Source organism: Procambarus clarkii, chromosome 43, assembly GCF_040958095.1.
Source record: "Procambarus clarkii isolate CNS0578487 chromosome 43, FALCON_Pclarkii_2.0, whole genome shotgun sequence".
Lineage (NCBI taxonomy): Eukaryota > Metazoa > Arthropoda > Malacostraca > Decapoda > Cambaridae > Procambarus > Procambarus clarkii.
The window spans coordinates 13,214,228-13,236,353 of NC_091192.1; the positions used below are offsets into that span (position 1 = coordinate 13,214,228).

Sequence of the window (22,126 nt, forward strand, 5' to 3'; positions counted from 1 at the left end):
GGCTAGGAAACGCAGCAGTGTAGGGTTAGGCCTACACTCTATGGTGCGTACACTAGTATCCGCCCATTTATTATTCTTAAATTCACTCGATAACATGATTGCATAGGCCTACGTAAACCTGCAAGATTCACGATTCATCACATCACCTTCATAATAACTATGATTTACCTGAATAGGCTCAAACAATTAAAACCAAAATGGTGTTCTTGATCTATATAGCATAATATATGAAGTTACGACTCTTATATAAACCAATAAAAAAAAACACGATTTAGTACATAAGACAAGAACATTGTTTACCTTTTGGTTAAAAAACAATTGAAAAAACTACTCTAAACCTGATTGGTTGCATTAAACTCTTAACAACCATGACTTGCGTCACATAACTGATGCCAGAAGTGTCAAAAACCTGAACGAACACGAAAACCATGATATCAGTGACGTCGCAATATTCGTATTTTCATTAAGTTCCGTTAAGTTCCGTTAATTCTGTTAGCCTCGGTTGAATTTGTAACGAGTAACGATGACGTAAGAAGGGTACAAACTCTCAGGTTATAGACCCAGGTGCTGGGACAGACTCCCAGCACTGGTGACCCCCCCCCCCCCCCACCCCCGCCTCAACTTGCTGTGTACGCCAAGTGAAACCCGGAGAAAGTTGCTGGACTTGATCAGATCGCTTAGTGTTTTGTATTGCTTGCGTGTGTACTCACTTGTTGGTGCCTGCAGGATCGAGCATTGAATCTTATATCCCGCCATTCAAGCAGCCGGTTGTTTTTTTGGCAATGACTCCTGTCCTATTCCCCTATCATGTCTAGTTTTAAAATTATGAATAGAGTTTTTCTCCACAACCTGCTCCATTAGTTTATTCCAGTTTCCCACTACTCTCACGCACAAAAAAACTTCCTAAAATCTCAAACACATCCGAGTTTCCAGCTTTCACCCATGTTCCATTGTTTTGATAGTATTTAGGGTAAACATGTCGTCTATTTACACTGTCAATCCCCCTAAGTATTTTATATTCCTATCATAACCCTCCCCCTCTCCCTCCTTTTTTTCTAGTGTCGTAAGGTTCAGTTCCATCAGTTGCTCTTCATATCCCATCCCTCGTAACTTTGGGACAAGCCTCGTTACAAACTTCTGAACTATTTCCAGTTTCCTTATGCGTTTCTTCAGATGGGGACTCCGTGATGGCACGACATACTCTAAGACTGGCCTCACGTAGGCAGTGTAAAGCGCCCTAAAAGCCTCCTCACTTAGGTTTCTGAATGATGTTCAAACTTTTGCCAGTGTGGAGTACGCTGCTGTCGTTATCCTATTTATATGAGCCTCAGGAGTTAGATTAGGTGTTACGTCCACTCCCAGGTCTCTTTCTCGTATCGTTACAGGTAAGCAGTTCCCCTTCATTGTGTACTGTCCCTTTGGCCGGCTATCACCTGATCCCATTTCCATAACTTTACATTTAATCGTGTTGAACTCCAATAGCCATTTCTCTGACCATCTCTGCAACCTGTTCAAGTCCTCTTGAAGGATCCTACAATCCTCATCTGTCACAATTCTTCTCATTAATTTTGCGTCATCGGCGAACATAAACATAGACTCAACTCCTGTAGACATGTCATTTTTATATATTAGAAATATAATTGGTCTCAGCACCGATCCTTGAGGTACTATACTCGTTATTGTTCGCCAGTCCGACTTCTCGCCTCTTACTGTTACTCTCTGGCTCCTTCCTGTTAGGTAGTTCCTTACCCATGCTCTAGACTTTTTCCTTACTCCTGTCTGCCTCTCAAGTTTGAATAGCAATCTCCTGTGCGGTACTGAATCAAAGGCTTTTTGGCAGTCCAGAAATATGCAGTTTGCCCAACCTTCTCCGTATTTTTGTTACTTTATCATAGAACTCCATAAGGTTTGTTAAGCACGATTTCCCTTCCCTGAACCCATGTTAGTGTTTGTTTACATACCTCATGTTCTCCAGGTGTGTAACCAGTCTTAACCTGATTATTCTTTCAAGTATTTTGCAGGGGGATGCTTGTCAGTGATACTGGTTTGTAGTTAAGTGCCTCTTCCATATCTCCTTTCTTGAAAATTGGTACCACATTTGCCTTCTTCCAGCAACTGGGCAACTCTCCTTCATAAGAAACTCATTAACGATCCTTGCCAGAGGCACGCTGAGGGTCTGCGCTGCCTCTTTTAGTATTCACGGTTATACGTATTCTGGTCCAACTGCTTTAGTTGCATGCAGTGTTGTCAACTGTTTCATTATGTCCTCTGCTGTCACCTCTATATCTGATAATCTTTCATCTAGGGCAATCTTTTTTAACAATGGGAGCTGCTCAGGCTCGGTTGTGAACACTCCATGGAAACTTGCATTCAGTACCTCTCAGATTTCCTTGTCACTCTCCGTATATGCCCCCATCTGTTTTCCTTAGTCTTGTCACTTGGTCGTTCACCGACATTTTTCTTCTTATATACTTTCTTCTTATACTCTGTAGTAATTTAGGTTGCTTTTTCGCTTTGATCACAATATCGTTCTCATAATTTCTTTCCGATACTCTTCCTGTGTTAATGTAATCGTTCCTAACCCTGTTGCATCTAATCTTGTTGTCCTTTGTCTTCTGTACTTCCTCCACTCCCTCCTGCTTCTCATTTTTGATTCCTGACACTGTCTATTAAACCACCATGGGTTATTGAATTCCCTCCTGCTTTTTTCCTTTACCGTTGGTTGCTCTTCGGCCTCGTTGCATTTCCATATGTCTAGGTTCATCATATCTTGGACTGTTTTTCCTCTAAGTTCTTCCTCACACTGCAATTCTCACAGATATTCCCTTATCTTGTAATCCCCTTTCCGGTAGTTCTCTCTCCTTGCCCAGACCTCTTGTCCTTTGGTCCCAATTTCAAGCTCCATCAAAGACTAGGACACAATGGTCACTGGCTCCTCGTGGTACTTCCAGCCATCCTCCTGTTGTGGTAATACTTATAGTAACAATGAGGACCATAGTATATATATATCCACGTACAACGAAATTAGGGAGTAGAAATCCGAGCTATTGAGCTGGACAAACCGGAAAACATTTTTACTTGTGTTGATTTGACAAATTAAACTAACCTAACATCCCTAGGCCTAATGCACGATATCTGAGGCCTAATATAGTACATATGTGTGCTATACTAAGCCTAGGAATATTTAGGTTTGTGTTTTAGCTTCATTTCAAGAATTCTTTACTAGTCATTATACGACTATCTAACAGCTAAGAACGAACGAATTCTGACTATTGACGATCGCCAAAATGGGTACTAACTAAACAGGAGTATGGGTTGATTATTTAATTCATATATCAAAGTCTCAGTCTTCTACATTCTTGGTGAAAATAGGTCTAATAGGCTCGGTGTATCCCCTCCTCTTTCCCTTGTCTTCCTTCACATACTGTGTTAGGAAATTCCCGTCTATAACGTGCACTAACTTTGCTCCCCACGTTCCAATCCACCATGGGGATTCTTTGATTACCAATTGATATTTCCATGATTTAGGTCCCCCATGACCAGCAGTTTCGCTCTCATTCTGAGAGTTGTTGTTGCTGCCCTCTGCAGTTCATCTATACATGCCTTGTTGTTGTCATCATACTCCTGCCTGGGTCTGCTAATGTTTGGTGGGGGATTGTAGAGTATCAAGATCACAATCTTCCTCCCATCTGTTGTCAGAGTCCCAAGAATGCAGCTTGTGTTTTCATTAGTAACCCCGATTTTTCAGGTCTTCAAACTTCCCTTTCCGCTTGTCTGTCAGCTAAGGATAAAATATCTGAAATCCTTGCACTGTATCCATATTTCGCTTCCCATAGATAAACGACATATGAGATTAAGGAGCAAGTAGTGTATTGTGAAGACTAATAATAACAAACTACAGCTCCCCTATAACCCTGTAATATTTCCATAGATCAAACAATTACGTATTAGCGATAAGACCTACCATTAATGTATAATGATTAACTAAATACATAGCAATTGAAGTGAAACATTCTCCATAACTAGCTCACATTGTAATTATAAGATGTGAAGGACAGATGAAATTGTTAATGTAATAATCTCCGTTGAGATCTGATAAAGACCTTTTGCGCCCTCTGTAATGTTTTTGCGCTACCGCTCACAGGATGAGTATGGGGTGCACAATAAACTGTAACACTGTAAAGTGTTTGGTTTAGTTTAATACATACATAGAGTACATGAGTCACAGACAAGGATCTGAGAGGCGCCAGTTGTCTGCCTGAGATCTCACACCTCAAACCGTTAATGACCCCAAGTGACCTGAGGTCAGATCATGAGAATTTCACCTTGCTTCCGCTAAGCTTACAATTGGAGCCTGGTAGCCTTCAAACATGCCGACGTTTAAGGAGTGGCTTGGTAGAGTGCCGGAGGCTATCTACTTGTGGGCGGAGTTAGCTACTAGGTTCCCCAATATAAACTCGGAGAGCTATCGAGCATTAAGCATTAACAGACAGAACGGCAGTCAGCAGAGCAGAGGAGACGGCCCTAGCAGGGAGGCTGTCGGCCGGCAGGGCGGGAGTCTCTGTCAACTACAGACACCCCCCCCCCCTCTATCCAGCTATAGGCAGACACACTTGGTGAGTTGAGCAGTAAGGTGACTTGGTCGTGTTTACATATGTTGTGTGATGATCAGGGGCAGTCAAGTTGTAGTGCTCTCAGATTCTTGGAGGATGACTCACTTTGAATATTAATCGTTAACATTTTAATTGGATTGCTTAAGTTATGATACTTATCATGAAAAATATAATTGTTGAATTTATTATTTAAATGGTCTTTCACTGTGTTCCCTAGAGAGTTGAGTTGAGGTGAGAAAGCCTCGGTGGTTACTAGATTCAAGATATTAATGAGTACATGTTTGGAGTTGATACATGGTACAGAGGGAACATACTAATAATGAACTCATGATAACATCCTTTGAGAATTTTGTGATACAGGCAAGTTCCATTCCTTGTCTTGTATGTAATGATCATGAATGGATGGTGGCAGCATTTCGTCTTCTACTATCTACTCTTCTACGTCTACTTTCTACTCTTCTCCTTCTACCTATCTACACCTCTCCCTCCACCCCTCTCTAAACTCTCACTTTCAACTAATGACCCTCCTCGCTCCTCCCACCTCCCTACCTCTCACCCCAAACCCTCACTAATTACTTCACTATTCATTTCTTTCCTCTCGTTTTCTCTTATACATTTGTGGCAATGATTATGTATTCTAGAGTTCTCTCTAGAGTTTCGGGTAACTGATCAAGTGACGGCGCCTTGTAGTCTTAGCACCTAGGTAGTCAAATACCTAGGTTACAAGGTGTTGAACGAGAGAGGTTGCCTTAGGAACTCTGGAGGGTGCTCTAGAATAGTTAGCTAACTGAGGACGGGATAACGGACTAGAGAGAGCTGTTTCCCCCGGCCTCGTTAGTTTACTGGGGGGTGGAATAATGGACAAGATAGCTATTTCCCCCACCCCCCGTTACAAAACTAGCGGCAACAATCATCATGACGGTGACCAAGGCCTCGCATCACCGTCGTGTCTGGTATCCCTGAAGTGTCTGGTGTAGCCGGCTCTGGTACCCCTGTGGTGTCTGGTGTAGCCGGCTCTGGTACCCCTGTGGTGTCTGGTGTAGCCGGCTCTGGTACCCCTGTGGTGTCTGGTGTAGCCGGCTCTGGTACCCCTGTGGTGTCTGGTGTAGCCGGCTCTGGTACCCCTGTGGTGTCTGGTGTAGCCGGCTCTGGTACCCCTGTGGTGTCTGGTGTAGCCGGCTCTGGTACCCCTGTGGTGTCTGGTGTAGCCGGCTCTGGTACCCCTGTGGTGTCTGGTGTAGCCGGCTCTGGTACCCCTGTGGTGTCTGGTGTAGCCGGCTCTGGTACCCCTGTGGTGTCTGGTGTAGCCGGCTCTGGTACCCCTGTGGTGTCTGGTGTAGCCGGCTCTGGTACCCCTGTGGTGTCTGGTGTAGCCGGCTCTGGTACCCCTGTGGTGTCTGGTGTAGCCGGCTCTGGTACCCCTGTGGTGTCTGGTGTAGCCGGCTCTGGTACCCCTGTGGTGTCTGGTGTAGCCGGCTCTGGTACCCCTGTGGTGTCTGGTGTAGCCGGCTCTGGTACCCCTGTGGTGTCTGGTGTAGCCGGCTCTGGTACCCCTGTGGTGTCTGGTGTAGCCGGCTCTGGTACCCCTGTGGTGTCTGGTGTTGCCGGCTCTGGTACCCCTGTGGTGTCTGGTGTTGCCGGCTCTGGTACCCCTGTGGTGTCTGGTGTTGCCGGCTCTGGTACCCCTGTGGTGTCTGGTGTTGCCGGCTCTGGTACCCCTGTGGTGTCTGGTGTAGCCGGCTCTGGTACCCCTGTGGTGCCTGGTGTTGCCGGCTCTGGTACCCCTGTGGTGTCTGGTGTAGCCGGCTCTGGTACCCCTGTGGTGTCTGGTGTTGCCGGCTCTGGTACCCCTGTGGTGTCTGGTGTAGCCGGCTCTGGTACCCCTGTGGTGTCTGGTGTAGCCGGCTCTGGTACCCCTGTTGTGTCTGGTGTTGCCGGCTCTGGTACCCCTGTGGTGTCTGGTGTAGCCGGCTCTGGTACCCCTGTTGTGTCTGGTGTTGCCGGCTCTGGTACCCCTGTTGTGTCTGGTGTAGCCGGCTCTGGTACCCCTGTGGTGTCTGGTGTTCCACCATGATGGTGTGAATACTGACGTGCTGTGTAGCTCTATACATAGTTGCACAAAACTCGGTTTTTCTACATATTTTCTAATAGAATTTTGACCCGAAGGACGAGATTACTGAGTGTGTACAACACCCGCTGTGTTGTTCAGTCACTTGTACCAGACGCAGATGTCATCGTCCGGTGATGTAACGGGCGGCCCTGATCCCTGGCTCCTCCGTTCTGGCGACGGCATGAGGAACGTTTTATAGCGTTTTTCCATTGTCGGCGCCACAACAGTCTACTAACTCAGGCTCCAATTTTCTGCTAAGTGAACATGTGCATCAGGTGAAAGGAAACAGGCACCACAGCTCTTCAGGGTAAAGTACTCTACCTCTGGAGACAGCGAGACGTATTTTTGTTGAGGGTATAGAGATGGAGAGGTCACTGACCCCACCACCACACACGCGCGCGCACGCGGCCTTGAGTGAAAGGGTGTAGTGAAGGTATACTCACCTAGCTGTGCTCGCGAGGGTTGAGCTTCGGCTCCTTGGTCCCGCCTCTCGACTGTCAATCAACGGGGTGTACAGATTCCTGAAGGTGTATAGGGGCCCACCGGAGCATGCGGGACCTATCCATCCCTATGTCACCACCACAGGCCTCCTAGCCTCGCCTAGCCATCAGCCATGACGGCTCCCAACACCACGTTACCTCCTATCACGACTTTCCTACAAGTGACTACGGGGAAATAAGGTCTAGCGTTTTTCATCCACTCTGCCGGGAAGGGTCGACAGTTTGAGGGAAGATAAAAAAATAACAGGAATATTAAGAAATATGAACATTGGTTTTTTATTTTATTAATTATTTAAAATCCACGATTTAAAAAAAAAAAAATACAGTTCATCGCGCAACCCGTCCTCTTAAACATAACGTCGCTTTTCGCTCCTATGCGCCCCATGGCCAAAAGTGGACGTTCATTTGAAATGAAATCTACTCACAAAAGTGACGTACTGACCCGTTTTCTGTTTGAGTCCTCCGGCCTCCTCGGAAAGGTTAGGAGAGAAAACTTTCAATTAACATTTTTCATAAATATTTGAGAATTTCCTGCCCACCTAACCTACCAGAGGACCCTTAACTTACTGTTGTTGAAAAAAAAATCCCAAATTTATTTTCATTTTCAAATTACATCCACTTTCTGCCATAACGGCCAAAAGTGACATTTTTAAGAGGACAGGTTGATGGCGAGCTGAAAAAGGTTGAAAACTCTCCAATGTAGACCATTCCAACCTACCTGTTGCCTTACAATTTAACTATTCCAATGTTTGAATGCTATGTCGTAGCATGGAGGTGGGTTTCGCTACTTCTTTCAAAGCATTTCCCGTCTTGAGCTTGAAGACGGTAACGAATGTGACCAGACCTGTTTGTCGCAGCCTGACCTGAAGACTGTTCTCTCTACCTCCCATACCCCTTTATTGTTCACTATCCTTTACCTTTTCTTAACTATGAACTCTTAATTGTGTAGATTAAAGAAGAAAATCATATTTCTGCATATACTCGCCCCATTATTCCTGGGATGGGCAGAGTGCTCACACACCTTCTCTTGCTAGTTAGTAGAGTGCAGGGAAGTGAAGTCTTGTATCTCTTGTTCTATACAAACATCAACATACTCCCTCTCAAACTCCTGTGTGTGTGTTTATTCTCTCGAGTCTGACCCATCGTGTCAACATGGGCCCCACATCCAAACGTTCTTGGGATAGATTTCAGGACAGATACTTTTGGGCTTAGTTTCCTTTCACGTGATATATCTGTTCATCTAGCAGTACATAAAATCTGGTTCTTAAGTAACTATTGTAGGTTGCATCCTGGGGAAGGTCAGTTGTTCGCCTAGTTTGACCTACATAAACCCTATAGGTTCAGCGACTTCTACACTGGCAAATATAGGCCTATCACCCGACGTGGTTAAAGCTTATTGCACCTATCATTAATAAAAAAAAACTGTTCAGACTCGCCTCTAAAGATGTTTCTGTACGTGTTAGTGTGCTGTATTTTAAATCATTCATAAACTTGTTTACTCAAGGCCACGACACAAACGTTACACACAAACGGGTTGGACAAGTTCTCCCTCGAAAGAAAGTGAGTCTGATAATCCAGTTGATGAGTCACCAGGGAGATGTTAACAGTACTAATGCAGTCTGTACTACAGACGCCTCAGCTTGAGCACCAGTGCAGTCCCTCTACAGCAAAAAATTATTAGAATCTCGAATTTAGAATCCGAGCCCAAAACTAGCTACAGAGTTGAGAAAAGATCCCCCGACCCGGACAGTATCCACATTTGTTACTTATATCAAACGATTTTTGTGTTTTGTAACCGAGTGGAAAGTTGAGAGAAAAGGCGGGAGTTCACAATTGGTCTCTTCATTGACTTGAGAAAGGCCTTTGATACCTTAGAACAGGCGGGAACAATGGATGATTTTAGGTTTTTTCTGCCAGTGTTTGGATACCGATGGAGTTCATATAGTTCTACTAGCCAAGTGGTGTACAACTCTAGTTTACGGTGACACGCACACATTATGGTGACTAAATATATGACACGACTTTGTTACAGACGTTGGTGGTGTAGAGCACGTAGCCGTTATGACAGGTTGGGCCATAGTGTGTTACTGTTGAATGCTGGAAGTGGTAGAGACGACGGCTTCTGGTCAGGAGGTTCGCGTATATACCCAAACCACTTCATTCACTTTGGGCACTAGGTGCCTCGAACAGCCGTCCTCTGACATAAGAGGCGGACGCCCTATCGACTGTATTATGGGGTTAGCCTTAAAAAGAGAAAGCTCTCAAAGCAGCTAACTGCTGCCTTCGTATCCTTCAAAACACCAGGTGTTTATGAATGAAAAACGGTTTACACATGACTCACAACAAACACGATGACGTCCGAACACTTCCAGAACAAGTGCTTCACTGACAACTTTTGTTCGAACCACAACGCTGTAAATGCTTCACCCACGTACTACAAATACAAATAATCGCCAACAGAACCTAAACATCTAACCTAACCTATATAGACACAATATGCTAATATATTATAATATTGTGCTGTAAAAGTGAAAGAACAAAGCAATGGCTATTCTGGTTGGTAAAATGCCAAACACATTAAGTAACAAAAGTAAAATAAAGTAAATAAGATTGCTTCAGACCTCTTTACGGTGTGAGAGCGGCGGGTAAAGTCCAAAGAATGAAAACCTTTAAATATTTAGATGTTCCTGCTGAGAGCACGAAGAGTATTCTGAGGTCTGGCCGGTGGTGACTGCTTATATATGCGGCCAGGCCTAGTGTAGGTGGCGCTGATGTGCATGTAACTATCGCCGGTAGTCTTAAACAAGCGGTTCAGCTGATTGACCGGCGAGTGGAGTTGGCCCTAGACAGTTGTCTCGGGTACTTGAGGGTGGAGGGGGGGGGGGCTTGGCTAGACACAGGCTTCTGAGCACGAATTGTTGCTGTTGATTTCCTATACTTGAGTATGAAGATATGTTATGGAATAGGTGGTAAAGGAATAGGCAGGATCTCTTTGCCTAAGAAAGAGATTGCCGTAACAATATTAATTTATATATGAGAAAATTCCTGTTTTGAATGAGCATCATCTTTTTAAAATTGACGAATGCATCTTTGGGGGTCGACCACTGGATGGAATAGACTTACTCAGAAGACGGGTTGCTGGACCACCATATGGTAAAATTTATTCAACCTGGAATTCCACTGAATCTACAGGACGTCTGGAGGCCCCAACTGTAGCCAGTCCAGGTTTTACCCATAATCCCCCATGTATTCTGATATAATATTGACAAACCGATTCCATTATCTATACCGTGTATTCGTACACACAGTTACTATACTTTTGCATATGTTCTGTAGTTTGGAAGGAAACTCGTTTGGTATGTGACTTATTTATTAATCAATAATTTATAGGTAGTATATAATTTAGATAACTTATAAGTAGTTAATTATAGTTACAGAAGTTAACTAAGTTATAGTTAACTATATCTATAGTCTCAGAAGTGCCTATAACTGTGATATAAAGAATAAATGAGAGGTAACTGACAAATAGATAAGCATGTAGCCAACTCCAATTAGTAGCGGCAATGACCAGTAGGAATACCTGGTTGATACCTGGTTGATGGGGTTCTGGGAGTTCTTCTACTCCCCAAGCCCGGCCCGAGGCCAGGCTTGACTTGTGAGAGTTTGGTCCACCAGGCTGTTGCTTGGAGCGGCCCGCAGGCCCACATACCCACCACAGCCCGGTTGGTCCGGCACTCCTTGGAGGAATAAATCTAGTTTCCTCTTGAAAATGTCCACGGTTGTTCCGGCAATATTTCTTATGCTTGCTGGGAGGACGTTGAACAACCGCGGACCTCTGATGTTTATACAGTGTTCTCTGATTGTGCCTATGGCACCTCTGCTCTTCACTGGTTCTATTCTACATTTTCTTCCATATCGTTTACTCCAGTACGTAGTTATTTTACTGTGTAGATTTGGTACTTGGCCCTCCAGTATCTTCCAGGTGTATATTATTTGTTATCTCTCTCGTCTTCTTTCTAGTGAGTACATTTGAAGGGCTTTGAGACAATCCCAATAATTTAGGTGCTTTATTGCATCTATGCGTGCCGTATATGTTCTCTGTATTCCCTCTATTTCAGCAATCTCTCCTGCTCTGAAGGGGGAAGTGAGTACTGAGCAGTACTCAAGACGGGACAACACAAGTGACTTGAAGAGAACAACCATTGTGATGGGATCCCTGGATTTGAAAGTTCTCGTAATCCATCCTATCATTTTTCTGGCTATCGCAATATTTGCTTGGTTATGCTCCTTAAACGTTAGGTCATCAGACATTATTATTCCCAAATCCTTTACATGCTGTTTTCCTACTATGGGCACATTTGATTGTGTTTTGTACTCTGTATTATGTTTAAGGTCCTCATTTTTACCGTACCTGAGTACCTGGAATTTATCACTGTTAAACATCATGTTATTTTCTGATGCCCAGTCGAAAACTTTATTAATATCAGCTTGAAGTTTTTCAATGTCCTCAGCCGAGGTAATTTTCATACTGATTTTTGTGTCATCTGCAAAGGATGATACGAAGCTGTGACTTGTATTTTTGTCTATATCTGATATGAGAATAAGGAAAAGCAGCGGTGCAAGGACTGTACCCTGAGGTACAGAGCTTTTCACTGCACTTGGACTAGATTTTATATGGTTGACAGTTACTTGCTGAGTCCTGTTTGACAGAAAACTGAGTATCCAGCGTCCTACTTTACCGGTTATTCCCATTGACTTCATTTTGTGTGCTATCACGCCATGGTCACATTTATCGAAAGCCTTTGCGAAGTCCGTGTATATCACATCAGCATTCTGTTTCTCTTCTAATGCCTCAGTGACTTTGTCGTAGTGCTCAAGTAGCTGTGAGAGGCACGATCTTCCCGCTCGAATAAGTGTAACTAGGATATACAAGGATAAGGTAGGCGATTAACCAGTTACCAGATAACATAATGTTTGCACCCAAGTTAACGGTGCAAAGTGCACCTGGTCAATTGCCCAAATTGTTAAACGTAAGCAATGTACGCTAATGTGGGGAACCGCCGTTCCCTTGGGCACCAGTCTGTGACGGTTCACGCGAGCGTGGTGACCGTTAACAGGAAAACGCGGGAGAAGGAAGAGGAGAGGTGTCCAGCAGCCCCGAGCCCGTAGCCTGTTCACTTGGGCGCGGATCCATCAACTGGTACCCTAGTCGCCTCCTTTCCTTAGGTCTTGAGGATTACAAGAGTCCAGTACGCTACGAGGGAGGGAGAGTAGAGGTCCCCCCGGTGGGTGGGTTGAGTGTTGGGAGCGTGAGGTGGCTGCCAGCGTAGAGACGGGGGGGGGGGGGGGGTGAAGGGAGAGGTCGTGACCCCAGGGCGACCTATTAAGTACCAGAGGGCGCCTGAACAAGCCGATAATCACTCTTTTTTTTTATAGAGAAAATTTCCCGCTCTTTGGCAAGCAGAATTACTTATTGTACACAATTGCCACACTGCTGCGACAGGTAGGAGCAGCAGTTAAAAAGGCTAACAAAACCTTTGGAATAATCAAGCGTACCTTTGACTTTAAGGAAAAGAAGGTAGTGATTCAATTGTGTAAATTTCTGGTGCGTCCCCATTTGGATTACTGTATCCAAGCATGGAGACCCCATATTTAGAAGGACATAACTGCACTGAAGAGAGTGCAACACTGGTCAATAAAAGTAATTCCAGAACTAAGTTAACTCGCGTATCAGGGCAGGATGAGGCCACACGGCTAACAGCACTGCAAACCAGGCATGACAGGGCGGGTCTCATTGAAACTTTTAAATTACTGAACAATTTGGAGGATATTGAACTAGACAATTTCTTCAGGTGGTCAGATGTAACACTAACAAGGAACAACGATTTCAATTTCAACAAGCCACAGTGTAGGACTAAAAACAGGAGATACTTTTCATCCACAGGGTTATAAACCCATGGAACCGCCTACCCTCCGAAGCCGTAAATGTCAAAACTGTTAAATTCTAAAATCCAACTGGAAAATATTAGGACAAATGGGTGACCTTTGACAACCCGCCGGCTTTCTGTCATCGTCGAGGCCACTAGTGTGTTAGTGACCTTTCGGGAAAATTCGTGTAAATGCAATGACTAATAATTTCCTACACTATTATTTAACATATACTGTCTAATAAATCCCCGTTAATGTTTAGAACACTGCGTGGCTGGGCAAGAATATACATTTAATCGCCAAAATCTTGTCTTACACAACCCATTGTACCTTCCAGTATGTATTGTATGTAAATAATCACACTTGGCACTGCTCTTATGCGTTTACACTTTCGCTGATTCAATTTTTAATTGCAGCTTGTTGTTGTACCGGAATGTGTCGGGGGGAGACTGACCAGCAGAAGAGTAAACGACGTGTCAAACAAAGATCAAAGAAAGGAATACAAATAAATCAAAAGACTTAATAAAGGGATAGACTGTAATTTCTCAGCACTGCCGAACTGATCCCAAGCCGACCTCCAGCTGGCCCAAGCCAACCTCCAGCTGGCCCAAACCGACCTCCAGCTGGCCCCCGCCGACCTCCAGCTGGCCCCCGCCGACCTCCAGCTGGCCCACGCCGACTTCCAGCTGGCCCAAACCGACCTCCAGCTGGCCCACGCCGACCTCGAGCTGTCCCCCGCCGACCTTAAACTGGCCCAGGCCGACCTTAAACTGGCCCAGGCCGACCTTAAACTGGCTCAGGCCGACCTTCAGCGGGCTCAGGCCGACCTCCAGCTGGCCCAGGCCGACCTTCATCTGGCCCAGGTCGACCTTCATCTGGCCCAGGTCGACCTTCATCTGGCCCAAGCCAACCCCAACCGGTCAAAACTCACCCCCAGCTGGCCCAAGCCGTCCTCGGCTGAAGCCATGGGATGCATCACCTCTGGCATCCAAGAGTTCCTTAGCGACCTCTTGGATACCAGGCTCCTGATCATCAAGGTCACCTACTTCATGCTGCTGGCAGGTGGGTCACGCAAAAAAAAAGTCATAAAAATCTTCGTCATAAACTGAAAATAGTTAAAACTAGAAACACACACACACACACACACACACACGTGGTGGTAGAAACTTGCCTGTTCACAAAAACCTTATGACTGCTGTTGACGTGTGTTGAATTAATATTATTGTGGATAAACAGAGAATAAGTCTTGGTAGTATATTCGGGTTCATTTTCAAACATGGAACTTGAAGTTCCATTTCAACTTTTATCTGTTCAGACTGAACCGGTTTATCGCTTATTCAGCGTTTTGGATGACCAGTTTGGTCCAGGCTCACCTTGTGTTGGGGCAAATGCCAGGATGATTTATCTTGCCCTCTGGGACTTGGACTGGCATGTCGCTATTCATCTGGGGTTCTGGGATTTAGATTTTCTTGTGTTACTGTGTGGCTCTTCCCTGAGGTTCAGTTCCGTGTGCCTTTGAGCCTGTAGGGTTCATCTTTCCAGACGTTACCTTCATCTCCGGTCCCTCCTTCGTCGGCTCGGAGGACATTCTTCATGTTCCTCCTGCAAGACTTGGTCTTGGAGGACGATGGACCTCCTTACTGGCCTCTTCCGGTTTGGGTCTGTTCCTCCTTTAATTTTCCGAGTCTCTGATGTCTTTCTGGCTAGTGAACTTTCCTTTTTTAGGTGGGTTTGGTAGTCCTTTCTTATGCACCCTTCAATGTCTGCTTGATTGCTCCCATTTCTTTCGGGGCGTGGGTCTAGGGCAGCTCCATGCCCGAGTGGTTTTGTTGTTAGTGGTGGTTGTGGCAGTCGAACTAAATGCCTGTTTGCATTTGGATGCCATTGTATAGTTTTCTGAGAAGGCGCTCGGTAGATGGCCTCTTACGGGGCTCTTGGCCTCTGCTGTGGCTTTATCGGCTGAACTGATGAAGAAGCCGACTGAATAAGCTGTTTGCTTCCCGTGCTCCGGAGGCACGGGAAGCAAAGACTTCGTTCTTCGCCGCCGAACTCGATAGGCTGTATTGGCTCAATCTTTGAATTTGGCATGGACTTTGATTTTCTTGCCTGCTTTCCTTTATTTGACTGCTGGCGTGTCACCTGTTGTGGGGTGAGGTGGGCTATCTGTGGAGTCACATACCAGGCCACTAGCGCTTCCCTCTGCTGGTCCCCCTCTGTGTATGGTCGATGCCGGGCTCCCTCTTCGTGGGAGGCAACGATTGTTTGGTTGGCTCGTGGCTCGAAGGCTCGTGGTTTGCCCCCTTAACGGGGTGTTGTGAAGGCTGCTTGCCTGGGTTATTATATTTTAAATTAAAATAACCAACTTTACTTACTTTATTTATAAAAAAATATGGAAATACAGTTGGAAAATGTCGGAGCCTCCATGGCTTGAGTGCAGTGTTGTCTTTCTTTTAGTAGCCTTGAATAGATTTTATATTGTTTGATATTTGTTAAGCAAATATTTAGATTTGAGGGACATGGGATCAGTCCCTAGGCAGGACAGAAACAGTTGGGCACATTACGTTTCACCTCATGCCGCTGCTCACCTTGCCGTAAAATAGGCACCTGGGAGTGAGGAAACTGTTGTGGGTTGAGAACTAAACAACACACCACAAGATGAGGAGACAACGACGTTTCGGTAGTCATGAAAAATTTACGAGTGACATTTGATTATTTATTTTAGTTATTATTTATTTGTTTATTAAATTAATTGTATTTAATTTACTATTAAATTATTTCTTTAGAGAGTGGACTGTATAGGTTAAATTTTATCCCACTAATAAACTCCTTCACAAGCCTGAGGGGGTTATTCTAATATATTCTACTAAATCAAAACTAATCTATTGATAGTAATGTGATACTAATGATTATTCTAATGTTTAACTACTGATTAATTATATGTACTGGACCAGCTTAGCTGTCTCAGTAGAATGTGGCCTGGTTAACAAGCCATGGACACATCCAGATCACGTCCTCTCACGTACTATACGTGTCGTGAACCAGGTAATAATGGTGTCCTCACGTGTGTCGTGTAACCAACCAATCAAGTTGTCTCATGCAGTCATAATTTCACCTGCCGGAATGTTACATTGTAAACAACGCAAATCAACATCTCTTCCAGATATTTATTTACAAGAAAGTACATTGGGTTTGTGAGGATACATAGCATGATATTTACATTCTTGTAAAGCCACTAGTACGCGCAGCGTTTCGGGCAGGTCCTTAATCAAACAGATAATTTTAAGTAGGTAAATTCTAGCAGAATTAATAAATTGATAAGATTGTAAGAAAAAAAATGAGATGGGAGAGATTAGTAGGTACATTAAAGTACATTAGTAGCTCTGATTGATTGCAGTGACAGCTTGATTGGTAATTTAAACAAAGATTAATAGGCACCATACAGCTGATTGATAGCGCACATAAGACAACCATGATCACAATGGTAAGGTTGTTTGGATTAGGTACATAAGGATTAGTAGATTGGGTAATACTTGATACAGTGCAATTTTAAAGCAACAAGGTAGGAAACTATGAAGATGAAATTAGGAACTTTTTAGTTTTGTTTTTGAATGACGTAAAAGTTGGACAACTTTTCAAATCATTAGGGAGTGGGTTGCGTAGACAAGGTCCCTTTATTTCCATAGTGTTTACACAGAATAAGTTCGACTCTGGGGATATCAAAAAGATATTTATTTCTGGTGTGGCGATAATGGATCCTATTACATCTGTCCAAGGAGAGTTTCAGAACAGGATTTGCATTTAAGAACAGGGTTTTGCAAATGTAATTGGCACAAGAGAATGTGTGGAGTGAGATTATGTTTAGCATGTTTAAGGAGTTAAACAAGGGGCTGAGTGTTGTCTGAAAACAGAATTTGTTATTATTCTGATAGCAGATTTTTGCTGGGTAATGATGGACTTGAGGTGGTTTGCAGTTGTTGAACCCCATGCACAGATACCATAATTAAGATAGGGATAGATTAGTGCATAATATAGTGAGATGAGAGCAGAGTTAGGTACATAATATCTGATTTTGAAGAGTATACCAACTGTTTTAGAGACTTTCTTAGTTATGTATTGTATGTGGGTGCTGAAATAGTCTCTTGTCTAGGAATAGACCAAGAAACTTTCCATCATTGTTATTACTGATGTTTACATTGTCTATCTGAAGCTGAATTGCATTTGTTGATTTGATTCCAAATAAGATGTAGTAGGTCTTTTGTATGTTAAGTCAAGTTTTGTTCGTTGACATTGTGACGGTAACGCGTTGGTGTTCGGCTGTTCAAAGCTAGGGGTATGGCCTCGTCACATAGTATTAAAAAAAATAGAAAATCTGGAACTTCGTCTGTGGTAAGGTAAGGAGAAGACACACAAAACACAAGTAAATTTTAACAATGAAATTTTAATTACGTTAAAGAAATAAAACATGAATAAAATGGTCAAACAAATTCGTATAATAAAATCAATCAATCAAAATAATAAGAATAATTAAATGACACAATGAAAAGTTACGTTAAGACAAAATAACAAGAAGTGCAATATACAAGTAAATGAAAGGTGCTGGAATATTGGCTTTAAGCTATCACCTCTCTCAGTACACGTACGCCAAAGCTTACGTCTAGCAGGGAGAAGTGTTAACTGTGAGAAAGCACGGAATATTCTGAGGACTGAGGTCGTGGCGGCCCCAGACATCAAGTAGTATGGGGGGGTGGAGTGCAGTTGCAGCCCGACCGGCGACCAATCAGAGGAGCCGGCAGCAAGACGGGTAGTTTGGCGGTTTGAGTCTGAGCAGGTGTTCCTGGCTGCATACGTTTTTCGCTCTGGCAAACCTTGGAGATGATGTTGTCGTTGTTGGACATTTCTTCCATAGTAGTTTTATATAGTTGTATCGACATAATTGTGGAGGGAAGAGCAGGCTCAATCTCTTGAAGGAGATTATCGTCACAACTCTCCCCCGAAGCCTGCGGTTCTGGAAGAAGTACGTCGTTATGTGGTGGAGTATTAGATGGAGTCTTTTCCACTTCATAAACTCTGGAGAGATCATTGGCTAAGATGTTGTCGGAGTCTTGGTATAGCATGTCTCCAGGTTGAATTTCTGCAGTTAGCAAGCCCATAGTAGAAGACGTTGAGATGAGAAGTGGGCGTGCTGCAGGAGGTGTAGGGTGGTGTGGTCCGTGTTGATGGTGGACCGAGCACTTTTCAGGTGTGGAGTGAAGTGCTGGAGCTTCAGGATGAAGAGTAGCTCCTTGCCAATTGTTCCGTAGTTCCTTGTAGCAGTAGTCGCTGACAGGTGTATTCTCCTCGCCTCGTTGCTGCATCGCGACACCACCAATGTCGGTACCACTGGCGTCGACATGGAGGATGAAGGGCTTATCTGACGAGGTGAGAGTGGAATTAGAATATGGCAAAGGAGCACTATTATTATCCTGAAAGTATTTGGGAAGATCATTAAGGATTTCGGAATTAGAAAGCGCTGACTCCTGGTCAGTGCTTTCGGGAGGAGAAGCTGGGAAGATCTCACTGTGGATGTAGGGTTCTGTGAAGGTAGAACAGTTAGTCAGGACAGTGGGAGGAGTACCATTATATTGCTTCAGGAGGTTGACGTGGCACAGCTGGGTCTTCCGCCGCCTATCTGGAGTTTCTATGACGTAGTTGTTGTTATTCCTGCACTCTTTGACGCGGTAGGGTCCTGAAAACCTGTTTTGTAAAGGTGAACCTGGGATAGGGAAGTATGCAAGGACGAAGTCTCCCGGCTTGAATTTTCTTACTTTGCTGGTCTGGTCATAATGAGTCTTCATTCTCTCCTGGGCTTTCAATAGATTATCATGGGCAAAGCGGTGGACTCTCTCGAGAATGTGTTGAAGGTTTTGAAGAAACTGGGGCACATTCTGATGCTCACTGAAGGTGGCATCTCGGAGAGAGTCTTTGAAAGCCTTAAGGGGAGTACGGCACTTACGGCCGTAGAGCATCTCATAAGGAGATACTCCTAAGGACTCATTGGGGAGACTTCTGAAAATACACATTATAAGGTCAATCTGCTTATCCCAATCCTTCGAGGTTTCACTACAAAACTTTTTCAAGAGTGCTTTGATTGTCTGATGACTACGTTCAAGAGAACCCTGTGAAGCAGGATGATAGGGGCTGGACAATACCTGTTTGATGTTGAACTCCTCCAGTGTCCTTTTGAAGAGATCACTGGTGAAGTTGGTACCACAGTCGCTCTGAATCTCCCTGGGAAATCCGTATTGAGTGAAGATCTTCAATAGATGTTTTATAACCATAGCAGCCGTGATGTTCTTCACTGGAACTGCTATGGGAAATCTGGTGGTAGGACACAGGATGGTTAGGATGTAGGCGTTACCTGAACTGGTCCGAGGTAAAGGACCAACACAGTCTATTATGAGTCTGTGGAAAGGTTCCGCAGGCACCTGTATGGGAATCAGTGGCGCTCTGGGAATGGAGATGTTCGGTTTGCCTGCCATCTGACATGTATGACACTGTTTTACGTACTGTTTGACGTTATTTACCATACCTGGCCAGTAGTAGTCTTGACGAATTCCATGGTAAGTCTTGTTGAAGCCGTAGTGGGAGAGCGCTCCGTGGGCCAGGTGTAGAATAGTGGGCCGCAGGCTGGTAGGAATCACAAGTTGTTCGATGTTGGCCCAATCGTCCTCCTCCTTCAGTTTACTGGGTCTATATCTGCGGTAGAGCAAGTCGTTCTCTAGGAAGAACCCAGGAATACTGTCGGGTTGAGTCTCAGCCTGGAAAAACAATGGTGTTAAAGTAAGATCTTCCCTCTGCAACTTACGGAACTCCAACTTGGTCAGATGCGGGGGGAGTTTCTGAGGGTCTTGAGGGACAGCGGTAGCAGTAGAGTCAGCTGGCTGTGGACGTGCGGCTTGTGCACGGGTGGTCACGAACCCGGAGGAGAAACTTCATCACTCTCTTGAACCTCTGCTGGAACATACTCTAGAATAGGGTTACTTGGCACAGAGTTACACACCTGGGGTTTGTCCATGACGATCAGGTTGGTCGGTTGCAGGTCTTCTGCCAAGTCGTTGCCTAGGAGAAGTTGCACTCCAGGCATGGGAAAAGGCTTTTCCCTGACGGCGACTTGGACTTCTCCGTTCACGTAGGGACAATCCAGGTGGACTCTGGCGAGAGGGTATGGAGTGGTAGCAGTGAGGTCAGTGATGAAGACAGTTTCTCCGGTGTAGGTGATGTTGGGCACAGCCGACTTCAAGATGATCGATTGTAGAGCCGCTGTGTCCCTCAAGATCTTCAATTTGAAACGTCCCTCCGGATTTGAACCGTTGGCAGAGACAGTTCCAGTATACAGGTGGTTACTGAAAAGAGAAAGATCATTAACATTAACACCAACATTCATCACAGGCTTACCGGACTTAGGAGGAGTTGGTTTGGGTTTCTGTTGGTCAGTGGTTCCCTTGTATTGAGACTTACCACACTTGTCTATGGTATGTCCATAGAGTCTACAATACTTGCAGTACAGTTGCGAACCAGCTTGATCGGGGCTCACTTTCTCGTAACTGTACCACGACTTCTTACTGGAGGATGGTTCGGGTGTCAGCCGGTGGATGAGGCTGTAAGTGTCAGCCGACTTAGCACACTTCAGGTAGTCGGTTTCTTCTTTATCTGCTAAGTAGAGGCGGACAGGAGGCGGCACACGTCTCAAGAATTCTTCAACAAGCATCAGGTTGACGAGTTCTGTAAAAGTAGAGACATGTGCTGCTTCCAGCCATTTCATGAAATACCTCCGTTTCGTGTTAGCAAACTCAAGGAAGGTAGTGGTACTTGCCTTCAGGTGGTCACGGAATTTCCTTCTATAACTTTCTGTAGAGAGGAGGTAGGCGTCCAACACTGCTTGTTTCAGAGTGTGGTAGTCATTCTCAGACGCCAAAGTACTGAGTGTGACTGCAGCTCTACCTGTAAGATGGACTCTGGGAAGTGTGGCCCATTGGTCGACAGGCCAACTGAGTTGATTAGCAAGGGTTTCAAAGGTGGTAAAGAACACATCAACTTCTGCTTCTACAAAGGATGGCATTAACTTACTTGCATGTGATATATTAAAACTGACGGGAAGATTGGCAGTAGCTTGCTGGCGTTGAGCGAGGTGTGAAGTTTCCAACGTGTATTCTCGTTGACGACACTCTAGAGCCAGAGTCGCTTGTTGCTTGTCATGTTCGCGTTGCATCTCCAACTCGCGTTGTTTGGTTTCAAGCTGTACGCGTTCCCGCTCCTGGAGTGTTTTAAGCTGTACGCGTTCCCGCTCCTGGAGCATTGCAACCTCACGTTCCTGGAGGGCGAGTTCACGTTCCTTGTGGGCGATTTCTTGTTCGTGTTCTTCTCTCCTCAAGGCAGCTTCGCGTTCTTGTTCTTCTCTCCTCAAAGTAGTTTCACGTTCTCTGAGGGTGATTTCTCGTTCTTGTTCTTCCCTTCGTATGGCAGCAGCTCGTTCTTGTTGTTCACGTTCAATCTTGGCCAGCTCTAGTTTGAGTTTCATCGTTGCCAAGTCAGTTTTATCTGCAATATAGTAAGTTTCAGAGTCTATCTTACCTTGCTCTAAATAGTAATCCAGCAACAGGTTGTATAGGTCATTTTTGTTGGCTTGGTAGGGAACTTCTAGTTGATACTCATGTGCAAGAGTTTGTAATTCAGTCCTCTTGGCACGACTTAAAGTCCCTATTTCACCTGCTGGATTTGCACGGAAAGCTTGGAGACGAAACATGGTGAAATTAGCAAATAAAGGTACACGAATATTCAATAGTGAATGTCAGAAACAGAACAACGTGGCAACTGGTACCTATCCTGTGGGATCTTTAACAATTAAAGTTAAGTAAAAGATGTTAAATGATTAAATTAAATCAAGGGCGCAGGAAATCTTGTACCCGGTACTCATGTAAGAGGATAAGGGCAAGAAA

General features: G+C 44.6%; 2 protein-coding genes across 2 annotated transcripts in view; both read left to right on the forward strand.

Moving 5' to 3' along the window:
• LOC123756013 (major facilitator superfamily domain-containing protein 6) overlaps positions 1-22,126 on the forward strand; it is an 88,310-nt gene that overhangs the window by 6,827 nt on the left and 59,357 nt on the right. The window contains exon 2 of the mRNA XM_069300052.1: positions 13,568-14,213. Coding sequence (XP_069156153.1) covers positions 14,117-14,213 — 97 coding nt within the window. The 5' untranslated portion in view covers positions 13,568-14,116. The remainder of the gene's footprint in view (positions 1-13,567; positions 14,214-22,126) is intronic.
• On the forward strand, positions 524-6,687 carry LOC138373636 (elastin-like). Its single transcript, XM_069339973.1, has 2 exons — positions 524-528; positions 5,544-6,687. The coding sequence occupies exons 1-2, from the start codon at positions 524-526 to the stop codon at positions 6,685-6,687; spliced, it is 1,149 nt and encodes a 382-aa protein (XP_069196074.1).